Below are 22,881 nucleotides of genomic sequence, written 5' to 3' on the forward strand. Positions count from 1 at the left end.
GTTTGAGTTTCTCTTTATTTGTAGGCATAGTTATAGCTGGAGAAGCAAAAATACAAAATTCCCTCTAGTTGTTGTGTCCTTAACTTCAAGGTCAGCAACCAGTCCTCTAAATGAGTTCAGCGGCAATGTTTTAATGACTATGTTTTAGCAGAGACATAAGCTTAACAAGGCTTGCCTATGTGCAGGGCATTAGCTTGTGAATCAGGGTATTTGGATATATTTTTCTATCTGCTACTGACCTTGTGTACGTGACTGCTGGCACGTCACCCCACCTAACGGCACATGAGCTCCTCCTCCAACTTTATTTCAATCAATTTATTAGGATAGAAACTGCTTCTCATGTGAATGTATTATACCAAGCAGAATAGATCTTCATTTCAGTTACAGTTTGTACAATTTACTGGAGTAGAAATGCTAAATGACCTCCAGAGGACACAATGAAAGGACTCAAGTTTTGGAAAACTGATTGCCAGAGGAGATACTGCTTTGTGCTATGATTTAAGTCAAATCTTCAGCAATATTTGTAGGATAGCCTCAAATTCAAGACACCATTTCTAAACCTTAATGATTTTGGATAAAGCAAACAGGATAAACAGTTGCTTTACAAAATTTTGTAACTGGGTAATAACCTACTATGAATGTATTTGCCCTCTATAAGACAACAAAACCCACTGCTGCTGAGAACTGTATTTCTACAAGTGCAGTAATTTCTCTTCCTGCTGTGAGTACGGATACACTAACAGTAAGCTTGCTTTTGGCTCTACTTAATTTAGTTCAAAAATAATAGGATCTTTGCTTTCCACACAGATTTTTCTGCTCTAATCCTTTTGCTATGATTGCAGCCGAACGTTCCATTTGCTTGGGCTGCTAAATACTGTACAAAAGCTTTCCAAATACCTCATGGGTGACCTTATGCCACTGCTCATTTTAATCCCTGACGTATTCAATTTTCCATTGACAACTAGCGGACAAATAAAACGCCTTTCCTCTCTGCTACCCATTACAACAAGAGTTATTAAGACTCACAGTAAAAACAAATATGGATTCTCTAGGTTTTATGCAAGTACATAATGCTATGAGGCTGAACAATGCAGACATCTGCAGAGTTCAGAAGGGAAGAGTAAGAATTACAGAAAGCTTTGGGTGGTATGAGTTCAGGAAAAATGCAGATACTCTGTGTCCAATTTAGAAAAAGAATATATGTATTGATGTTTATTTCTGATCAAGCTACATTTAAAACCTGTATGAGCAATAAAACAGTAGACACAAGCCTCCTCAAGCTTAACAAGGATTGGAAGCAAGAGACAGGCAGCAAGATCTACTACTAAGTAAAGAAGGATTACAATTTGCAGCATTTTCTCTGGACAGATCCATAGATTTGATAGACCTTAGTAACTTACAGCCTTATTTATTTGTGAAAGAAGAAAAGTACATGTATACATCCATTCTTGTCTTTCAAATACTACATGCATAGACACTACAAACTATCAACAAGTAGGAAAGCAGAAAGAAAGGTACAATTATTTTGAACACAACAGAAACAGAGAATTCCCAATTAAAAGTTGTTCGATTTCCATGTGTAGTTTAAAGGATGCAGACTGTTCTTTAGACATCTTATTAAACTGCAGTATTCAATGAACATTTAGTGGGGCCCAGAACGTGAGTACTGACAGTTTTCCCTGCACCTTCTCTTATATATTAAAACTGCACCATAGTTTCTGGAGCTAATGCTTATTTGGCGGCATCCCTCCCCTCCCTCAAATAATTTCTGACCAAAAGAAACTATTACACCATACCTGCGTGGTGTGCAGTCCTCATATGGAGGGACGATGACGACCTTCACTGTTACAGATGTTCTCAGAAGATCAATCATTTGCTCGTGGCTCAGAGTGGCTACAGCCACCTTACAGATTTCCACCAGCCGGCTCCCCTGTCGCAGTCCTGCCTGCCACGCGTAGCCATAGGGCTCGACGTCTGCCACAATGCCTTCGTAGTTCACATGGAAACCAAGCTGGCCCAGTCCATTCCTACGCAGAGTCATCTCCACTGTTTCACAGCCCTTAGTCACAAGCTGTGAATTGAAACAAAGAGAAAATGTAGCGATCACTCACATGTTTTCAGTGTTCATACAGGTCTAAGGACTACATTTTTGTACAATCAACTCCCAAGACAGTGATGGGACACAACCGGGGAAAATACATCACAGTCCTTGGTATTCAACCAACTGAAACAATCTTGTCACTCAAACTGTATTTTCAGTAGAGTCTTGTCACCCAAGTTTTGCCTTGAAGTTTTTACTGAAACCACATGAATTTTAGAAGAAGCATGGCAGCACACAACAAACACATGGAGTTACACAAATATCTCTATTTTACTTTTTACACTTTAGTAACCAGACAACCAAGCTACATGTTTCTAGCTGTTTCAGTAAACTGCAAGATAACTTAAAATCAGAATAGTAACGCAGAGGCATGCAGCTGCTATATGCAGTAAACTGTAGTCCATGCCACCTCTTCTATCTAATATGAACATGAAAACAGTAAAGAACAATTTAATAGGGCATGTTTTTTCCTTTTTCCTGGTCATTATACACCTACAGCGGTAAAATTAAATAAAAGACAGAGAAAGAAAACAAATTCTTTCATGATTTAATTTGATAAAAAATGAGAACACAGATGTTTTATATACAGATACCATTACTGACTACATTTTCATTTCATCATATGCATTAGGAGAATACATGAAGATTCTAATAGGGATTGGGACTGCACCCTGCTGGTGACATAGTAAGACATCTCAAAGATATTGCAGTTTCATTTGAAAGAAGATACAAGAAATCTATAAAACAAAGAAATGAAGGGAAAACAAGCAAAAGAAAAAGGTAACACGTCAGTATCTATTGTGCAGGAGTAATTTATATATGTGAAAGCCCTGGTTTTTTTTGTTTTAAATACTGAGGCTTTTGACACAACCTGCTACGGCTGGCTGATATCTGATTAAATGTCAGGACAATATTGGATTTTGAGAAGTAAAGGCAGAAAAGTCCTAACAGATTTATTGATTGGCAACCAGAACAGCTTCAGGCATCCCAAACATCGAAGGAATTGAAGCCTTACATGGTGGTAGGGTCAGAAGAGCAAGCGAAGAAGAGGAACCAAACAAGAGAATAAATTCTAACCTCCAGCCTTTTGACGATCTCTTTGATGTCATCAATGTTGCTGATGAAGCTCTCCAAAGAAACACATTCACCTCTCTCATAGAATATTTTGATATTTGTGTCCGTTGAAGTCCATCCTATTACATCCCGACAGGAGCAATTAAACACCACGCTTTTTGTGTCCTGTTCAATGAGGACTACAAACTCATTAGAGATGCCTAGGAGACAGTCTATTTCCATACCCTTGCTGTAATCTTTTGCATGGACACTCCAAACAATAGCACCAGAACTATAGATTTCTGCTCCTGGATAAGGCTTGGACTTCTCTTTCTTTTTTGAAGCGAGCGAGATGAAGGGGAACTTGCCAGAAGGGTCGATAGGTGTATTGGTGACATTCTTCTCTGCCAAGTCTTTCAAGTATTCCTGACGGGTCCTGGTGGCCATCGCACGAAACTTTTCTGATTTATGAGCAGCATTCTCTGCATTAATGACTTTGGCTAGTAAGAAGTCCCTGAACACATTTGATTTAGGAAACGTGACACCTTTTGGAATAGGTGGTCCAAAGGATGGTACATCTCTGGATCTTGTCACAGCAACACTAAAAGAAACACAGGAATAAGGAAGAAGCAGAGTGTTTCAGCGTATGCAAATTCAGCATTTTTTGAATAAATAAAACGCATTCCCTTTTTTCCTTGACCCCTCAATGTTTTTCTCCTTTTCCCAGCAATATGCCTATATTTACATTTTAACCTTGTCAATGCAGAGACCATGTCCCTCACTGTATGAATAGAGGACCAATTATTTCTTCCTCTAAGAACTTTCTGAGTCATTCTCAGTACCACAGCTTAAAGAGAACTTGAAATGTAAAAACCTGCTTTTGTCATAACATAATCAGTCAGGTACTGTACTTCTGATTTTTGTTTCTTTTTGTTATAACCAGCATATTTCTGACACACTCTATTATTCTAGCTTATAATTTAGGCACCTAAATTACTGACAGACTCATCTGAAAGGCTTATTCATTCAGCAGTCTCTCCTAAGTAGAGATCACCAACTGCGCTGCAAGAGCTTTGTAAAAAGAAGTACGCCAACCATTCACACCTGATTTACCACATCTAGAACTCAACATAAAGCCGTAATAACTAATTTTGGCCAAAATATCATGGTAATGGAGTTTAATACAGAAAAAACCATGAAAGTACACTAAAAGCGTATGTGGTTGTTAACTTGGAAGGCTGGCTAGTATTAGCTTTACACCTTATTCTAATCTGAGTCTTTCAACATAATTAAGAAAATTCCCCCAAATCAACAACTGAGATTGCAGAAACACTAGCAAAGCGTTTGAGGGGAGGGGAATGGATGGGGATCATCTAAATCTTGGTTTTGATTTTAATTTATTGGGTTTTAATTTTTGTTTTTTCTGGCAACAGATACTCAAAGATGCCATAGACCACTAAATTTCCTTCAAACGTATGCCTATATATATATATATATACACACACACACATATATATATATATACACACACACACATATATATATATATAGTTGCAACATGGAGTGCCCATGATGCGACTATCTGGCTCTTGATGATCTTCAAGAGATACAAGCCTAACCATTAAACACAATTAATTGAATTTAATGGAAAACTAACAGTGACATTTTCTTTGATTAGGTTTTCAATATCATGAACCACAGGGATAAGACTTTAATCTTTAACATATGCTAGAGAAGTTTTAAAATGTGAATGATGTTGACGGAGAAGCCAGACTTTTGAAATATTGTTTATCTTAGCTTGGAAGGAGAATCACTGGCCAAGACAGTGCTTAATTTTATTCCTTTTATGTAGTTTTTAATATGAATTCCACTACAATTTTATGCTATATGGCTTCCTGTTTTGTCTAGAACTATGAATCTATGAAACTTTTCCAAATAATCCGCTGAAAAGAGGTCAAACTTGCTTTGAAAAGTTTCCTAGAAAAGCTTTTCATAATGGAATTCTATAAATTTAAATCAAGTGTTCACACTGAGGGGGGGGGAGTGGAGAAAAGGAGAAAGGATTTTAGTCCTAAAAGACAGTACACAAAACATTCAATGCAGTGGCAGACTCCAGCATCAATCTGGTCTGCACACAAGCCTGAAGACCAATGTGCATAAATAAAATTGCAGGATTGGCACTTAGCACCTAGCCAATTTTTAAATGAACACAGACACACTTAGAGCTTTTTTTTCCAGCTCCCACCCCTTAAAATTTATATCTGTAGCGTCACTGCATCACTAAAGCTGAAGTTTTCACATAATTTTCTTCACTATATATTATTATTCACTAATAGTAATTGATCAGGTTCTAGCCCTTACAGTTGTGAATACTTGAAAAACAAAAACAAGAGATTCAAAAGCCTGAAGGCTCGAAGTATAACCCATGAGATATTTAGATTTATTACAGTATAAAGAGTATAAAACTTTAGCATGCTTTTATAATGAAAAAAATAAAATGAGTCATACTATCTAAAGCAGTAACTGAAAACAGATCTGTAAATACACAAGTTCAGATTGAAAATATATTTGTAGTGGAGGGATTTCCTACTTTCCCTTTCCTTCAAGATCATTTTGTTTTGTTTTTCTCCTGAAACGTCTGAAAGTTTAAGAACAGCCTACGTCCACATAAACAAAACAGCATTTTGTCTTCAGAAGTACAACACAAAATGACAGTTTTGAGGGAACTTAAAACTCTAGTACCCCAACTTCCATGGGTCACCATTTGTGGATTTTTAGTAGAAAGGGTCAGGAAACAACATGAAGATTAAAAAACATCTATCTAGTTACGTACAGTCAACAAACTGCCTTAAAATGAGTATCAACATAAACATGCCTAACTCCAGGAAAGTTAAATATATGTACAAAGTACAGCACTGATTCCAGTACTGCTGCATGAGGGTATTACCAAAAACTGTTGGGAACAAAAAACCTTCAAACCCTACTGTATCTATTTGAGATGGTACGTTCATGTTTTTCAAAGACACTAGTCAACTGCTTTAGCTCTTCCTTTACATAAAAGCTTGCCTGAATTTAACACTTAGCTTTGGAATTAATCCGTGTTTACTGAAATACAGATGTTCACCTATCTCATTTCAAGGTAACTGGTCTAAACCCATTACTGTGACGCATCAAATATAATAATAATAATAATAATAATAATAATAATAATAATAATAATAATAATAATAGTTTTCTGAGATTAATTAGTATTTTAAAATAAAAATTTTACTTTTTACCTTTGCTACTGGATGTAGCAAAGGTAAAAAGTTCCAATTATGTTAAAAGAGCATTATTTCTATGCTTAGTTTAGTTAAAAAAATTTACACCAGGTAGGAGTCTTATCTTGCAATACTTCATTGTATGTTGCTATTAATTAGCATTTTCTAGTTTAATCTTAAGAACTTGAAGGTTACAATAAGACTTTTTGCTGCATAATGCTCTGGAATAGTTTATTTTATTTTTGGACAGAAGTAAAGTAAGTAATAGGTATTTCAGACAAAATGTTACCAATAAACTAGCTTCTTATCGAAGGGTTAGTCATACTTTTTCCCCACTGTCTTCATTTCAAAAAAGGCACAAACTCAGATGTCTAAGTTACCTGAACAAAAAGTGAATTCATAAAAATAAAAAAGGAAAATCTCAAATGCTGTTAATGAAGAGAATCAAAACGAGAACAGACATTTCAAATAATTCCTGAATGCTTGACTAGAGACGAAGCAAGAGCACACAAGAGTTTTCTCATTTAGATACTCATGTGTCTATCTACCTTTTAAGAAACAATGATATAAATTCCCATATCCCCAAATCTCTTCAACCTCAATCTTTCATCATGTTTCTCTACTGAAAATTTTTAAAAAAAAAAAAAAAGGAACTACACCTCCATTTACACTCAATTCCATGTTTTCAGTGAAACTAGTGACAGCTACCTGTAACACACACTGTCAGTACAGGGACTGTGTACTCTCACAATGACAAAGACGTGCTGGAAGTGGGATCGGATGTTCTTTGGGCTGAATGGCTGTGCTCCAGGTTCCTGGAAAACTATTGTCACAATATCGTTTCCAATGTGTCGTTTTCTCAGAAGCTTAAAAAAAAAACAACAAACACAGGTTAAATAAGTCTTCTCACATTTTTTCAATTATTTCTCATTATTTTCAATTACTATTGTTCAATTTTATATTTCAAGCTGAAAACCAAAACAGATAAGGATTTACATGCTAAGTAACAGAATGTTAGTTATTTATCTAACAAACTTCAGGCATGGGCATTTATTTCCATACCAATTTCATTTCTACATCTAATACACGTATACAGGAAGAGGAAAGTTTAATATAAATAAAAACAAGAAAAACAATAAACACCTGCGAGTATGTAATCAGTCATCAGTGACAGACAGAAGCTGGAAAACATTCCCTGCTTCACACAATTCCACAAGCCAGAAGTTAGGTTCTAAATCAAGTTGAAAAAAGTTGTCATTGTCCTTAAAACAGCCTATAAAAATTTTCTGATAGGCTTCTTTCAGTAAGTGCAAGACTACAGTAAAGATAAATAAAATAGTATAATATTTAGTATACAAAAGGAAGCTAAAAAGAATAATGTGTAAAAGAATAAAACTAACAATTTCTAGATTAAAATGGAAAAACACCTTACGCAACAACATGGCCTAATATTTAAAAAGGAAAATATAATTAACTTCATTCAAATGTATCAGAAGGAGAATTTATATAAGTACAATGTAATTATTTAACTTGTAAATTGGTCAGGACACTTGGATTAACATCTGTTCTTATAAAAGGTATCATGGGATCCTTATTGGCCTTTGTTTTTTTTTTCTCTGAAAGGAAAACGTCTCTATTTCTCTCCATTAATTTGAAACTGTAATATTACTTAACTGCAGTAGTCCAAGTAAAGCACAGAAGAAATGTCATTTTTTATTGTTTTTAAGCAGTCACCTGTTTAGTTTGTCTCTCTCTTTTTACAAGTGCTTCAGAGTAACAAAGCATGTCAGCCTATATAGCTTTTCATATGCTAAAAATAAAATAAAAAATTAAAGGATTTTGTCTCGTCTTCTTTCAAATGGCTATGCAGTGTGCTGTACCACCCACTCATCACCTCTGATTCCACACACATTACAGTTTGCTGAATGCAATACTTGAAGTATAATTGACATTGTTGCAGAAGTTAGAAAACTACTTTGTGTACACTATGGCCCTTTGGACTTAAGGTATGACCTCATATATGAAATACGAATGTGCTACCGATGTAATTAAAGTTTTAGTAAATAATCCAAAGAGAAATAGAAAATGGTCCTCTGTAGTAAAATATAGCTATGGTGTACCTACAATGACCTGATTTGCTCATCTTTTGACACAGAGATGGCCAGTTTTACTTTTGATCTTTAAGTGCTTCATTTGCTGGTAACAAATAAAAGTTAACATAATTATTCATTAGTTCAACTACTTTTCAGACAGAGGAAAAATTAATTGTTAGACATGGTCCACCTTACCTGTTGTTTGTTGTTTGGAGTGTATGGCAACATAGTAGATACATGGAACATGATTTCATAGTCCTTGTAGGTTGTATACAGAGAGTGAGTACCCGTTGAATCAGCTTCAATTAAAGAAAAAAAAAAAAAAGCATTATTAAAAGGAGTTAAAAAATCAAGTTTCATTACTATCAACAAAATCATCAGGCAAGATGAGAACTCCTATTCATCCTCAATCCTAGCTTACATGAAGGCAAATAAAAACTCACCCAGAGTTTATTCACCTGCCAAAGCAAAATGACACACAGATGAATTTGCTAGGAATAGCAAGAATATCAGAATATCCTGAAAAAAGCCCATTTAAGCATGAAAAATGACCAACATATGGAGAAGAAGCACAAACTGTATTTATAAAATGTAGGTGGGTATTAACCTCCACAAACACACGATTTACATGTGTATAAAAGTGCTAAGATACAGAGTAATGTAATATAATAAAAAAGCATTCCTCAAAGTAAATGTATTAATTTACATATGATGCAGTTAAATAGAAATTTCCTAGTTTGTGTTAAAACAATGGGGCAATCTGGCTTCATTTGGTAGGCTAGTCTGGATCTGCGCAGTTAGGAAGTCACTCGCCCATTAGTTCATCTCTACTTTTACACCCTTTGCTGCGTTTCTAAAAATGGTATGTGTGGGGGGGGATTTTTTGGGGAGGCATAAGGATAGAAACCCAACTCTGACAGTATCTCAGAGACAGCAGAGTTCAGAAAAGTCACCCAGAAATGGCGAAGTGCTTTTGTAGAGCAGTAAGCCAACAGAACAAACCAACAGCCAACTTTCAACTCAGTTCAAAAATACAGTGCATTGCAATACTTGGAGAGATTCTTCGGAAATTGTGTGACATAAGCTTATTGATATGCTGGAAAAAACATGTGAGTAGCAAGATGTCACGGTTTTCAGACACCATCCAGCATCTCAGGCTAATCAGAATGAAACTGAACTGCACAGAATGCAAAAAGGACTTGAAAAGGAAGGCAGACAGATACTGGGAACGCATACCATGATCTCATGCGTAACTGGAAACTGATGGACATATAATGCACAATATGGGAAAGAACAGAGAAGGTTCTTTTAAACATAAATACCAGGACTCTGAATTAACTGTAATAACTCAAAAAAATAGCCTTCACTAAAAGCAGTGCTTAATGGAAAGCAGTAGTCAAAAATGGGGTGTTTGCATGCTTACAGATGATGGTGGAAAAAGCTGACAATTACACTATAATGCTGGTATATTAATCAAAGGTACTCTCACCTGGTTTGGGCTCTGGCCACCCTATTTTAAAAGTTATAGAAGAAATAGAAGGGATCCAGAAACAGGCCACAAAAATAATTATACGTGGATGGAGAGACTTCCATGTGGAGAGAAAATGATAAAAACTGGGATTATGAAGTTTAGGAAGAAAAAAAAAGAAGGGGATAATTAAAGTTTACGAAGTGTTGGTTGAAGACAACACTTGGTTACAGACAAATTGGGAACTTTCATTTTTACTTTTTCTATCTTAAAAAAATAAAATAAAATAAACACACCCTGAAAAGCGTTCCATTGATTTAACAAATAATACGTTTAAAGCCAAAACAGTAAACACACTCTATTAAACATAATTGCTATCTACAATGCAAAAAGCCAGTTTTCAAATAAAATTTTAAAAATAACTAATTTACATATAGAAAAAAAGCATCCTGGTTATCTGAAGTTATATAAACATGCCACTACTTTACATAATGTCAGCTATTTATAACAAAAAAAAAAGTTAAGCTGTTAAACACTACACCTTGGAATATTTTACTGGCAGATCATGTTACTAAGGAAATGATAGCTCTGAGGTTTGTGAAGTATTTAGAATACAGTAAAGTGCACTGATTGTTTACCTAGATTTTGAGTATTAAGCTTTAACAAAAATTTCTATTTTCCTGTTAAATTTGGAAAAATAAAGGAAGCATTTGTATCAGTTAAAAACTGCAACATCATCCATAAAATTAAATGCAAAAATTTCTACGTTAGAGCTGCAGAGAGATTTTGCGTTTCTAAATCATCTATATTTAGTAAAAGGTGAAGAGAAAAAAAGCTTTCCTAGAATCTTATCAAAAAACTCAGAAAATGTTTCAAAGGCTGTCTTTTCCAACACTCAACATTGCAACTACAAAAAAAAACTAGCTATCTGCTGAATATTTTCTTTTTAATGCTAATTACAACAGCATGACAGCTGAAGTGGAATCATTTCTTCTTGCACTCAGTTCGCAGCAGCTTGCATCATCTGCCTGATCATTACGGCGCATGCTGAAGGAGACAGATGCACTTGAAAGTCACCCAAACATCAGCGTAACTCCTTACTGCCCCCCCCCAACCCATATGCAAATTTGTACAGTTGTACATAAACTTTGATAAATAACACACGTAAAAATATTAAGGGGGGAGCATATCAGGACACAACACCGAATAAAGCAGTTCTGACTCATTATTGAAAATGCTACACTAGAACAATACCCATGCGTGTAAGCCAAACTATCAACTTTCATGAATGGAGCCCTGCAGAGGGCTCTTTCTTCATTGTCCTTCCTCCCTCGAGATGCACAGAAATCCCACAACAGCATTGGTTCTGCAAATTCAATAAGAAGGCTACGCTCATAGTGATATATTCAATTACTCCAATTATTAAGCAGAACCTTACTGAAGCCACTTGATTTGGCCAGCATGCTCCTAAGCAGCTTTTTAAAACTGTGTGCTAGGAAACTGTATAAAAATCAATAAGAGTAGAAAATCCATCTCAGTGTTTAGAAGGAAAATGTTTGTGAAGGATTGTAGGGAAACAAAAAAAAATTATACCAACTGGGCAGAAGAAAGAACAGCCATTACTACAAATTGCAGCAGTGCTCACAATTAAGCAGCACAAGAACAAAAGCTTCAGAGCTTTATGTTCCTCCAATTCACATTTGCTGTTTAAAAGCCCTGGCTTATTTCCTAGTTTCTCCTGATTATTGGCCCATCTTCAGCCAGCACCTGTCAAACCTGCCTCCCTTTCCATTACATACAAGGACTACACCGAGCATTCATTCATGTCTGACTGCTGTAAGAGCCAAGTCACTTTCAGACACCTTTTCTGAGTAGTCCTTTATTTTGTAACATACAAACATTTGTGTAATACAAACACACAGAAATTCAGATGCCCTCTTCCCTCCACCCTCCATGTCAGTTTTTTAAGCACTCCCAGGAACTTCTGATCTTTCTTCGTCATTAGCCTCCCAGTGAATGTCTCTGACCCAATAATAAATCTATGCTTTCTTACACATGGTTAAAAATATGTAAAATAGCACAAGTTAAGAAGTGCAAGGTAATTATTTAATTTGAAACACTGTAGTTTACTAACAGCCTCTAAACTGAACATCAGTTTGTAGTCCATACATTCCTTAAATTCTTAATCTGTTTAATATATTCTATCCTGTTTTAATACTGTGATGTCTTAACCGAGAAGTCATACAATATGAACACCTAATCCAGAAACTTAGCATTTGTAGCTAAACTGCTCATCTCATCAAACGGATTTTAAACTAATATAAGTTGTAAGAGAGTTTATGACCTCCATTTCCTGCACCAACCACTCTGTGGCTCTGCTGAACACACAGGTCAGGTTACCAGGCCCTGCATTACCCGATTTCATTTACTAATTTAAAGTATTGAGAAATATTACTGAGTGAGGGGGAAGGGAAATAAAGCATGTATGACAAGTGAAAAAACAAAGTCAAATGACTGAAGTTATAATTCCAAAGATTGCTGTGGTATTTATTACTTTAAAGTGATGCCCAAAAACTTCCTAGCAACCGTGGGAGAGCTGACTTTTTCAAGCTCTATTTCCTATCCAAAGTCTGCAGGCTGCCAGGAGATAGACTGCTTCCCCTCTGGTAATGCTCAAAACACACAAACAAAACTTTAAAAGTAGCAGTTCTTTTCCACTGTTGCACTGGCAAAGCTCCAAAGCTAAAGCCCTTGACGGATCCAGTATACTTAAATAGGCTTTCCGTTAATAGGATGCATGAGATTCCTTCTTTTAAAAATTAGCTCAGTTACGGATACTTACCAATTAGGCCCCTAATTCTAAAAATTTCTAAGAACAACTGTTCTGAAATTGCCTTTTGCTATAGTGAAATTACCAAATTTGCATAAAATACAGAAGTCTTGTATTTCCACAGTAGATATACAAGTCAGCTTCTCTCCACACTGAGAAAGTCTTCCATCCCGTCTCACATCATGCATCTGCTTTTTCCTATTTTGTGAAGTATTGCCAAAGGTACAGAAACTAGCAAAGTAGCCTTCATTGCTCTGACCTTTCTTGCACGCTAATGAACAGACATCTGTTTTTAAGAGCATCTCTGCAACCAGCTGTGCCGGCACAGCACAATTTTCATTCAGGAAAACTTCCTGAATAATGAGAACAGAAGAACTATTTCACAATGGCGGTCTCTAGCAACACAAGAGCACAGAGCTGGAAAAGGGAGAAGGTGTGGGCCTCTATATATCATAGCATTTAAAATAAAACCCTATAAACCGAAGTCACAGCAAAACCACAGCCTCTTCCTGAACAGGCTTTGTGTCTCAGGGCCAGGGCAGAAAAGACAGGTTACATACTCAGAGTAACTATTAAATACGTCCTGCCTGTATGCAGTCTGCTGTTTACATATTCCCCATGTGTAGATTCAGCTCTTAGGGCCATCTCTGGACATTAGCATTTTGCCTACCACAACCTTTCAGGATTAAGAAGCAGAGGCAAAAGAATCAGCCCTCAGTCTTTTCCCCAGAAGAGAATGCAGATGTTTGGTGAGGCAGCAGGAGAAAAGGTCTGCAGTAACATGGGTTGCCCACACCTCAACACACAGCTGCTCTTGAGCAGGAGGAAACTCACAGCTCCTCAGCCACCTGCGAGTCCTAGGAGCTGCGTACAGCGCCTGCCAAGGCTCGAGCAGCCTCACGATGAGCAGCAGGATGCATGGCGTCAGGACTGCAGGGCAGCAAAGCCCTGACCTACGTTAGAGAGAACCAACAGCTCCCAAAACAGCTACTTCTACTTTTACTGTCAACTTCAGCTCCTCATCAAGGAATTGAACTCCCAGTGGAGCAACACCCCAGCATTAACCTGATTTTAATATTTAATATTTTAATAAAAAGATTTAATAAGAATATTTAATATTTTTATATTTAATATTTTAATATTTAATATTTTCATATAGGTGTCCTTACACTGTTTGGAATGTCTCACAAGGCTTTTTGTACTGTTCTCAAGGAGACAGGTTTCTGAGACTGTCACTGAAATACTCCAGCCAAAGAAAGCTTTGCTTTTGTTCCACTATTGGGCAGCTATTCTAAATCTTGTGCTTCCTTCCTCCCTACGCTGCTGCTTCTTAATGCTATGTCAAATTAAATATTCATTCAATTATGGAAACCTCAAAATCACTTTACTAAATATGTAGTAGAGGCTGGACACCTTCAGCCAAGCAGATGTTTCTTAATAATCTATGTCTGCGTAAAAAATGCATTAACGGTTCCTGGATGTAGCTATGCAAAGAGCTTAGTGTTGCGCCCACAAAACACCTATCTTTTCTTCCACCACTTCCAATCCGTGCTTTGAATGTTGGCACAAAGGAAAACCCAGCTCCATTAAGATGAATTACAAAAATCTGTTTCCATTGTTCGCATTTGCTGGTATTGAAACATGTTTGTTAAGAACTCATGCTTGCTATGTAGTCCTCATGTTTCCTCAGTGATCCTGCGGACAACTTAACCCTAAAGATTTCAGAAAACTGAGGAGTTCATGCAGTTCCAGCTGCTGAGTTCCTGCACATGAGAACTTGCAAATCTTGCCTGAAATAAAACTTATGAAACACTTCATGAAAGCAGCAGTTCCCACTTACTTATCATCCCCCTTCCTTTCTGATCACAGCAAATTGTTTGTGTTTTTAGAACAGGTAGTCCATTGGGTGCATAACCTGCTCAGAAGTGGGAAAAAAACTTAAGCTCTCAGCATGGAGTAGGAACGTTTTACCACAAGAGAATACGTCTTAAAACTAGGAGAGATTCTCTTAACTCAAAGTGTGTATATATATGTCCACCCAACAGGTTGTATATTGTAGTACATAAAATCAGAACTTGACAAGGTTCCTTCCCCAAGTCAGAAGCAACAAGAAGGAACTAAAATATTACTGGGATATTCCACTGTTTGGGAGAGAATTTCAAGTACCTAGGGCAGTTGCAGCTTTAATGGGTATATCTCATCAGATGAGTGAACCCTGAATCATACAGCATTTACATGTACTAGAAAACAATTTGTGGACTGTCACCAAAGAAGCTGGGAACAGTCCACAGTCTTTTTGTTTTCTTTTCATATGTCTTACACTAACTAAACTAAAAGAAAGAGGAAATAATATTTTACTGCACCTACTGAAAGTAAGAAGGAGGTCACAATGTAAAACCAGAAGTGATGAAATAATAAATAATACTTTGGGTTTTCTATACACATTTGATTTTTGACTTGGCTTATTTTTTATAACTGGCAAACTAACACTTTTGGAACAAAAAAGGAAAACCCAACCCTAGAATATACTGTATTACATATCCAGTATAGGCAAGAAACTGTCTGACTCTCATCTGGAATAGCATATGTAATCGTAGCCACTAAGAGAATGAATTCAAACTGGGACAAGTGCAGAGGAAGGTTACCAGGTAATACTGCACATGTGGGGGGAAGTAGGGAAATCCACACCTCCCAAATCAATAAAAGTAACTTGGCTAATTAAGGTTAACATCAGAAAAGCAAAGAGGAGAACTGCAATGTGTAAATGCACTCAAGAGAGTAGAAGTAACAAAGGGTATCATGAGCATTGCAACAAAAAGAGGTGGCTTAATGGCAAATGTGTGAAGCACATGTATTAATCTAGGTTTAAAACCATAGGAAATTTTCTAACTCTCAGAGTAGTAATGCTTTGGCTGATCAAGAACAACATGAGGAGATGGCAACATGATCCCTGCAAGAACCACGCACACAAGGTAGAATGTTGGAGCACTAAAGCAGAGCAAGTTACTGAATTTGTCATAGGAGAACCATGCCAAAAGCAATTTTTGCTGCACTGAAGTTGATGAATGTTTTTTGCTGTCATGTCTCAACTCCTTATTTAAATTCCTATGCTGCAAGTAAGCAAAATAGCAAGAGATCTCCACAGAAGTTGGTTAGTTCCAATACCCATAGAAAGACAGGTCAAAGTTGTCCTTGGAGTATTTTTAAATAGATTTACAAATTCAATAAACTAGCACTAGCTGATAAACAGGTATTTCACAAACTCGATTCCAAAACACGAGCATTTCTTTCACAGTTACTGTCACCTCAAATCATCTTTCCAGTGCGTTTCTATCGCAATGTTTTATGATTAAAACTGTCAAATACAGTTTTATTTCCATAAATCAGAAGAAGTATCACAGAGGGAAGAATACATTTGATAGCAGGAAAAACTGCTTAGAGGAGAAAGTACATGCAACAGACATTGCATAAAAACAACAGATCAACTCATCAAGGTGCAATTACAAAGACGGGTTCTCAAAACTTTTTTTTTTTTTTTTTGACTCAGTCTATTAGCACATTATTCAAAAATTAATTGCATACCAACTGTTTTGATTACTCTTTACAAAATACTGATAATGGGTTTCAGATGCTGATAACAGCTCCACAGTCTACTGGTTTCATGTTGCAGCTTTAGTGACAATTTCATATGAAATTAGTATAAAAATCCAATAATTATCAGAGTTGAAAAACCACATGGATATGGGTCAAATTAAGTGTTTGCTCTGCTTTCGCTTCCAATATTGAGCAACTGTCTTCCCATAGCGAAGAGGCTATTTTTAGCAATTATGTGCAAAAATTCAATTTGCAACCATATTATGTATTTTGTTCACTTAAGAGAAAAATACAAAATCTCTTACTCTTTGTATCCAGCTGAGCACGATACTTTTCAAATCCCTTGAGCCGAACTCGTTCACCCAATAGCTGAAGAAACTCTTCAAAGGCTGGTCCTGCTGATTCATTGTTATACATCTCCTCTTCTGTGCTTTGCCCAGTTTTGCAGTACATGATACCCACCTTAAGTTGGTAACTTAACTGCAAAGGGAAAAATACAAAAATCTTGTATGTATGCCAAGTGATATAGCAGCTTTCTTACTGAATTCACTTGAGAATTTTTTATTAAACCCTTAATTCACAAAGAAAAAAATACCCAACCATCAGTCTAATTTGAAATGTTACTCTAGTTCCAAAAATTCTCATTGTTTTCCACCATGATTGCCTTGACAATGGCATATTTAATCTGAAGATAGAATTGGTTTCCAAAGTGAAATAAACATTGATGTTCTTTACTTTCTGGAAGAAGAGATTACAGCTTGCATACGGTGAATGTCTTAAATTGAGCTACATTGCAAGTGTTGGCTGAAAAACATCAGGAACTTGACTTAGGCTGATACTGCCATTACTATACTAAACCTTCCACATGGAAAAGCAGGGCATGGCACTCATTCATTTCTATAACTGGTGATAACATTAACGGTCCTTCATTTTGAAGAGAAGAAAAAAATTATTCACATATTAGTGTGCTTAGCTATTAACCATGTTAAAATGGTTCAGTGACATTAGTTGGCCTTCTCTGATTTAAAAAAAATGCAGTAACAAAACGGCTAAATAATAAGGCAGAATCTAACCATGCGAAAGTAAGTAATTTCTTAATCCAACTACAATTGTGAGTCTTCAAAACATACTGTTTCCACTGAAACACACACAAAAAGGGCCACATCTGCATATTTTATGTCTAGACTACAGAAACAGAAGACATAAAAGGGAAAAAAGCAGCACCAACAGCTGTTTACTGACATCTCTGTAAACATTTTCACACACACAAACTCTGACCAGCATAGTGCTAAGGAGTGTTCTGGAGATTGTGCCTAATTTGTCTAGTGCATACCTACTGCACGGTAAATAATCTTTCCTCCTACTTGTCAATTTTTGCAAAGGGTCCATTTAAAAAAAATATCAAGCAGATCAATCCGAATGAAATCCAGAAAAGTCTATGAAAACTAGCAGAGATTTACAAGTCTGGATTACAGGTTACTGTGAAGTCTAGACAGATTTTCCATAAACAGGCACTGAAAACAAAGTCATCTGAATATACCAAGACTTCTCTCAAAAGTAATCTAACAGGTCACAAAACAAGGTCTTGGAACCTTCTGGGATGATGTGGATAGATACAATTCAAGTAAAATTCATTAATTTTAACTAATTATATTTACAGTGGGTTATTTTAAAAGCCCTCAGAATTTGTTCTATTATAAGAAAGAAATAAAACTTCAGAATTTTGAAAAATGCAATTTTATTATTGAATTCTTCTTTTACTACTCAAGATGCATCGTGACAGAGAAAGTATTAGCAGCAGGAAAATAGGGAGGGAGAAAAGACAGGTAAAGACCAATCTGGTTTAGTTATTCCTGCTGAAGTAATTAAGCAAATGTAATGAGTCACAGTTCTAGGATGTTTCTTTTTCCCCCTCTGAAACATTTTTTTTTTTTTTTTTTTTAATTTTCTGACACAAGAACTACCTAACTTTTATCTCCCAAATATGTCCAAATTTCTTATGTAAAAATATGAGTACAGCATGTCAATCCCTTTTGTATGAAAGAAACATTTATAGGTCAATTTCCAAAACTGCAACTGCACTTTGCATATTATCAGTGGGAAATCTTGATGTGGACTACTCAGGCAATACTCAGTCCTCAAATGTGCTCTCTGTCTACTCTGAAGGAAATACGATGGGTCAAAGTGTTTCATGGCTTAGCTGCTCTGCTAATTGCAACAGGTTCTACTAATTTTACTTGAACAAGTTAGGACAAAGAAAACAGTTCTCACCAAGCACACATATTAAGTTTCAATTTTGAGGGAAGGAAAGATTTTTCCAGAGCATAAACATAAATAGGATCCTCAACTCCCAGGAGCAATGAAACAACTGCCCTTTATACCTTTGAAAATGTCAACCTGAGGAACTAAGTAAGGACCACACAAAGAGTATGATACCTTTTTCGATTTGCTGAACTTCCAAAAAAAAAAAAAAGTTTCATAAGACAACAACCTGCTATTTCCAAATCAACAAACAAACAAACAAACAACAACAACAAAAAAAAACAAACAGATCCAGTGGGAGAAAGAAACAGTTCCCATTACATCTCGACGTTCTGCTAAATCTAGCATCCTTAAAGTGTATAACTCAAAGTTAGAATGAAAGAAGGGGTTGAAGGATGATTTATGCTGTGGTAAAACTTTCGAAGTAGCAGCTTCATTTTAATAATCTAGAAGCATTTACTTATTTATATATGAGGGAGAAGTGCACTTCCAGTATTTGTCTAGTACCCTGTGAAAGACAGTGGAAAGCACATCTTGCATTTAAGCAGTCAGCAATTTTTTTTATTATAAATACAGAATTATATTAAAAACCAACTGACATTTCACAGTGTTTTTGTGAATAAGGAATCACCATAAACTTCTACTGGAGTAAAGCTGCCTTGATGTCCAAATTTTTAAGTCATATTTGGACGTAAACCTAAAGTTATCATGGACTCTGCATTCAAGATGAAGATGGTAATTAGCCAAGAAGCTGCCACTAAGAAACAGAATGATTGGATTGCTTTTTACCGTGGAACCATTCAAATGAACACATTTTAATCAAGTCAATAGAAAGAACAGCTAGGTGAGAACAATGTGGGCTGTATGTACAGAACAGCAGATGTTACATTGACTTTAATGATCTAAGGGGAAGTAAGGAACATGCAACTTGACATACAACACCAGTAAAACAATGGGCAAGAAGAGCCACCTGTCTTTGCAGCATATTCCCATTCTGATACTGGACATTGTATGCAGCTCAGATATCTACGTTCTTGAGAAATTGAAAGATTAGAAGAGACAGAGCTCAGACAAAAATAATATGAAATTCAGAGAAAATATGTTGCAGTGAGAGACTTGAAAAGTGCAATCTGTTTAGTTTATCATAAACAAGATCAACAGATGATTTAATGACTGCATACAAAAAACACATGAAAATGACTTTTAAGATGTAGCCGAGAAAGATATCAAGTCTGGAAGCTGAAAGCAAATAAATTGAAATAAGTGCAAATTCATAAATATGAAAGCTACCAACTGCTTTAAAACCACATTTGAATATTAAAACAAAAAGGCAGCCTACCTTAATCAAAACTGATGAATATGTTTTATTAGAAGATACAAATTTGTCTCAATGGAGGAGTTATTGGGTGAAATTTAACAGCTAAGTCAGGCTAAGGTCACTACACAGTCTTAACTCTTAAATTTACAAAACTTCCTAGTTGCTATATCAAACAGGCACCTGTTTAAGCTGTAGTGAAAGTGTGACACACACAGCAAGAAGTAGTGATAAACACTCTGTGTACCTAATTAGTGGAACAGCTGTTACCCAAATTTGTGTGTTAGCTTGGAATTGATAAAAAATGCAGCTTCTAATTAGTACAGAGTGTGCTTATCTTTTTCTGTTAGAAGTGTCAAACTGTTTCATTACCACAAAAACAGAAAAATACTTTGATGTAGAAAGTGCATTTTTAACTATCAATTGCCCTTAATGATTTTCAAAAGTTTAAATAGTAATAAAAAACATACTATATCATACTCCAGATTGCTAATGACAGATAAGACTTGAAGTAAGGATAATTTCATCTTTAATTTTTAAAAAAAAATACATGACTGATTTCTGAACCAAATTATACTAAATTACTTTTCTAATTAGATATCTAATAGAAATAATTTCAGAGTTTATGTATTTACATAGAAGTTTCTGAGAGATTTTTCCCCCCTTGGGAAGACTTTCTAATCAACGTTTTTTAGATTTGAGGTTCTTGAAGGGCATATTTGTAAGGTCCTGACCTTTGAATATTTTAGATCTGACACTTTTTAGAACAGCCATACTCTCCCCCTTGTGGTGCAGATAATGATTAAATCTTTTTCTATTTTATGATGGCCATGTTTCAACATCAGACTGACAGCAAGAAAAAATAGTAACATAGATTTTAATTCTGTGCAGAAAAGGCTGATCATAAGCAACAAAGAAGACCAGAAGAAAAGACACCAACAATCTCAGTACTCAAAACAGAGCTGTTAAATGTCACTGTCAAAGTTTTTAATCATAAAATTCACTTAGCTAAATGAAAGTCCATGAGTAAAGTCTAAGCTATATAGCTAATAAACCTTAATTCCATTTTGAAAGAGAACAGGAGACTACCACCTAATTGAAAATCATCTGCATGAAGAGGATGAGAGTATTTTGACGTTACTTGTTTAAGACAGAAAAAAAAAACTATAGGCAGAACCCTGGTAATGGTTGTGCCAAATAACACATTAGTATTTTACAACAAAACATTAAGTAACTTTGGAGATTTCAATTGGCATTATAATAATATGAAAACCAGAACAAAACAACTCCCTATCCAACAGGCTTTGAAAAACAATCACTGAATCTCTTTTAGAGTAAATTAAAATGGACAATTGCCATAACACTAAACTAAAACTTTAGACTACTTATGGCTGTGAGCTTGATTTCATACAAAGCAAATATACTGCAAAACTTGGGGGAAAGACACAATTTTCTCCCTATAGACGTCAAGCTTTAATTTAAATGGGGGCATTTTAATAGACTGACTGAAGTCAATTAAAATTAAAAAGGATTTTTGCAGTTCAGTGAGTAACCTGACAGTTTAAAACAATTTGTCTCATTCTACAGCTTTGTACTTACCCCTTGTTCATCCAGCTTCATAAGCTGTTCTGTGACTTTAGGAGTGTTGAAGGCCAGCCTTAGGCAATGGATATTCAGCTCAGGAACCACATACTCGAGTACTTCTTTAAGGGGAAGTCCTCTGGCTGTGCAATGCTTTGCAGTTGAAGGGATAGCATCTTCCAGCACAGAGCCTCTTAATGTCATAAGCTAAGCATAGAGAACAAAAATAGCTTATATGTTGAATTATGCATAGAGACAAGATTGATTAGCAACAGTGCTGGAGCAAAATGTACTTTTCTCCAATTCTCAATGGAGTCTAAAGACACCAAGTAATTCATGTTGTGTGAAATGGACACTAACATGCAAAGTGTCACTCATCCTGAGAGCTGAAAGTAATCAGAATTTTTCCAATGATTCAAAATTCTTTACAGATTTATGTTTCATAGAAAACTAATACTTGGGAAAATTAGGAGTACTATTTCTTGTGGAGCATTTCGAAGTCTAACCACTTCCACATATGAAATTGGAGGAAGTAATTTTCTCCTTCTTTGCTTGCTTCTAGCTAATATAGCTCCTGTAAATTTCTCTAGCTTTAACCAAAACGATCTTCACAGTTGCCTTTTGTATTACTGGTTCTGGAATTACTCATTGATATACTCACTTGTATTCTCCGTAATGTAAACACATGGTATACCTTTGTTAGGAGATTGCTGGATTGCATATACAGAGGAAACAAATCTATCCATGTTGAAAAGCCAAAGAACTCCAACCCCCACTGCCCCCCACTCAATTTAGCCTGCTCCCTACCTGTTTCTCTTACTATCAGTCACAAACTGCTTACCTCACTGGTTCTGAATATGATCCGGTAGTTGTACTGTGGCCCATTTTCTTTTATTTCCTCTGGTTTTTCTCTTCTTATGCTCACAGCTACTGGACCGAGGTTCTCATCTGCTCCAAAATAGTTCCAGTGTTCTTGCATATTAAAAAACAAACAAAACAGATAAAACTCCATCTTACTTCTCACATTTCAACTGTATTTTCATGCTTAGTTGTTATACTGGAAATAAACTGCCAATTGCATTAGAATCAATGACTTCAGTCATACTAAGATTTCATTCTCATTGTTCAGTTCTCTGAAGAGCTCCGTGTATTCAAGAAAGTTGAAATTCAACATTGTACTTCCACAAGCAGGACTAAAATAGGATACACCTCTCACACTGGCTTTTAAAGTAAAATCCATTTCATTCACATTCCTTAAAATATAAAAACCAGGAAGCCAAACGCACAGAAGAGAAAAATTCACCACCCCCTGTTAAAAATGTGA

General features: G+C 35.8%; 1 protein-coding gene across 6 annotated transcripts in view; it reads right to left on the reverse strand.

The window, feature by feature from the left end:
• SIPA1L1 (signal induced proliferation associated 1 like 1) overlaps positions 1-22,881 on the reverse strand; it is a 202,399-nt gene that overhangs the window by 40,026 nt on the left and 139,492 nt on the right. For all 6 annotated transcript variants that reach the window (XM_082760693.1, XM_082760690.1, XM_082760692.1 and 3 more), the window contains 7 exons: positions 22,399-22,529; positions 21,576-21,764; positions 16,705-16,879; positions 8,703-8,806; positions 7,123-7,280; positions 3,179-3,755; positions 1,797-2,071 (listed from right to left, as the gene is read on the reverse strand). In XM_082760693.1, coding sequence (XP_082616819.1) covers positions 1,797-2,071; positions 3,179-3,755; positions 7,123-7,280; positions 8,703-8,806; positions 16,705-16,879; positions 21,576-21,764; positions 22,399-22,529 — 1,609 coding nt within the window. The remainder of the gene's footprint in view (positions 1-1,796; positions 2,072-3,178; positions 3,756-7,122; positions 7,281-8,702; positions 8,807-16,704; positions 16,880-21,575; positions 21,765-22,398; positions 22,530-22,881) is intronic.

This window comes from Aythya marila (assembly GCF_965140915.1).
Source record: "Aythya marila genome assembly, chromosome: 5".
In the NCBI taxonomy this organism is placed as follows: domain Eukaryota; kingdom Metazoa; phylum Chordata; class Aves; order Anseriformes; family Anatidae; genus Aythya; species Aythya marila.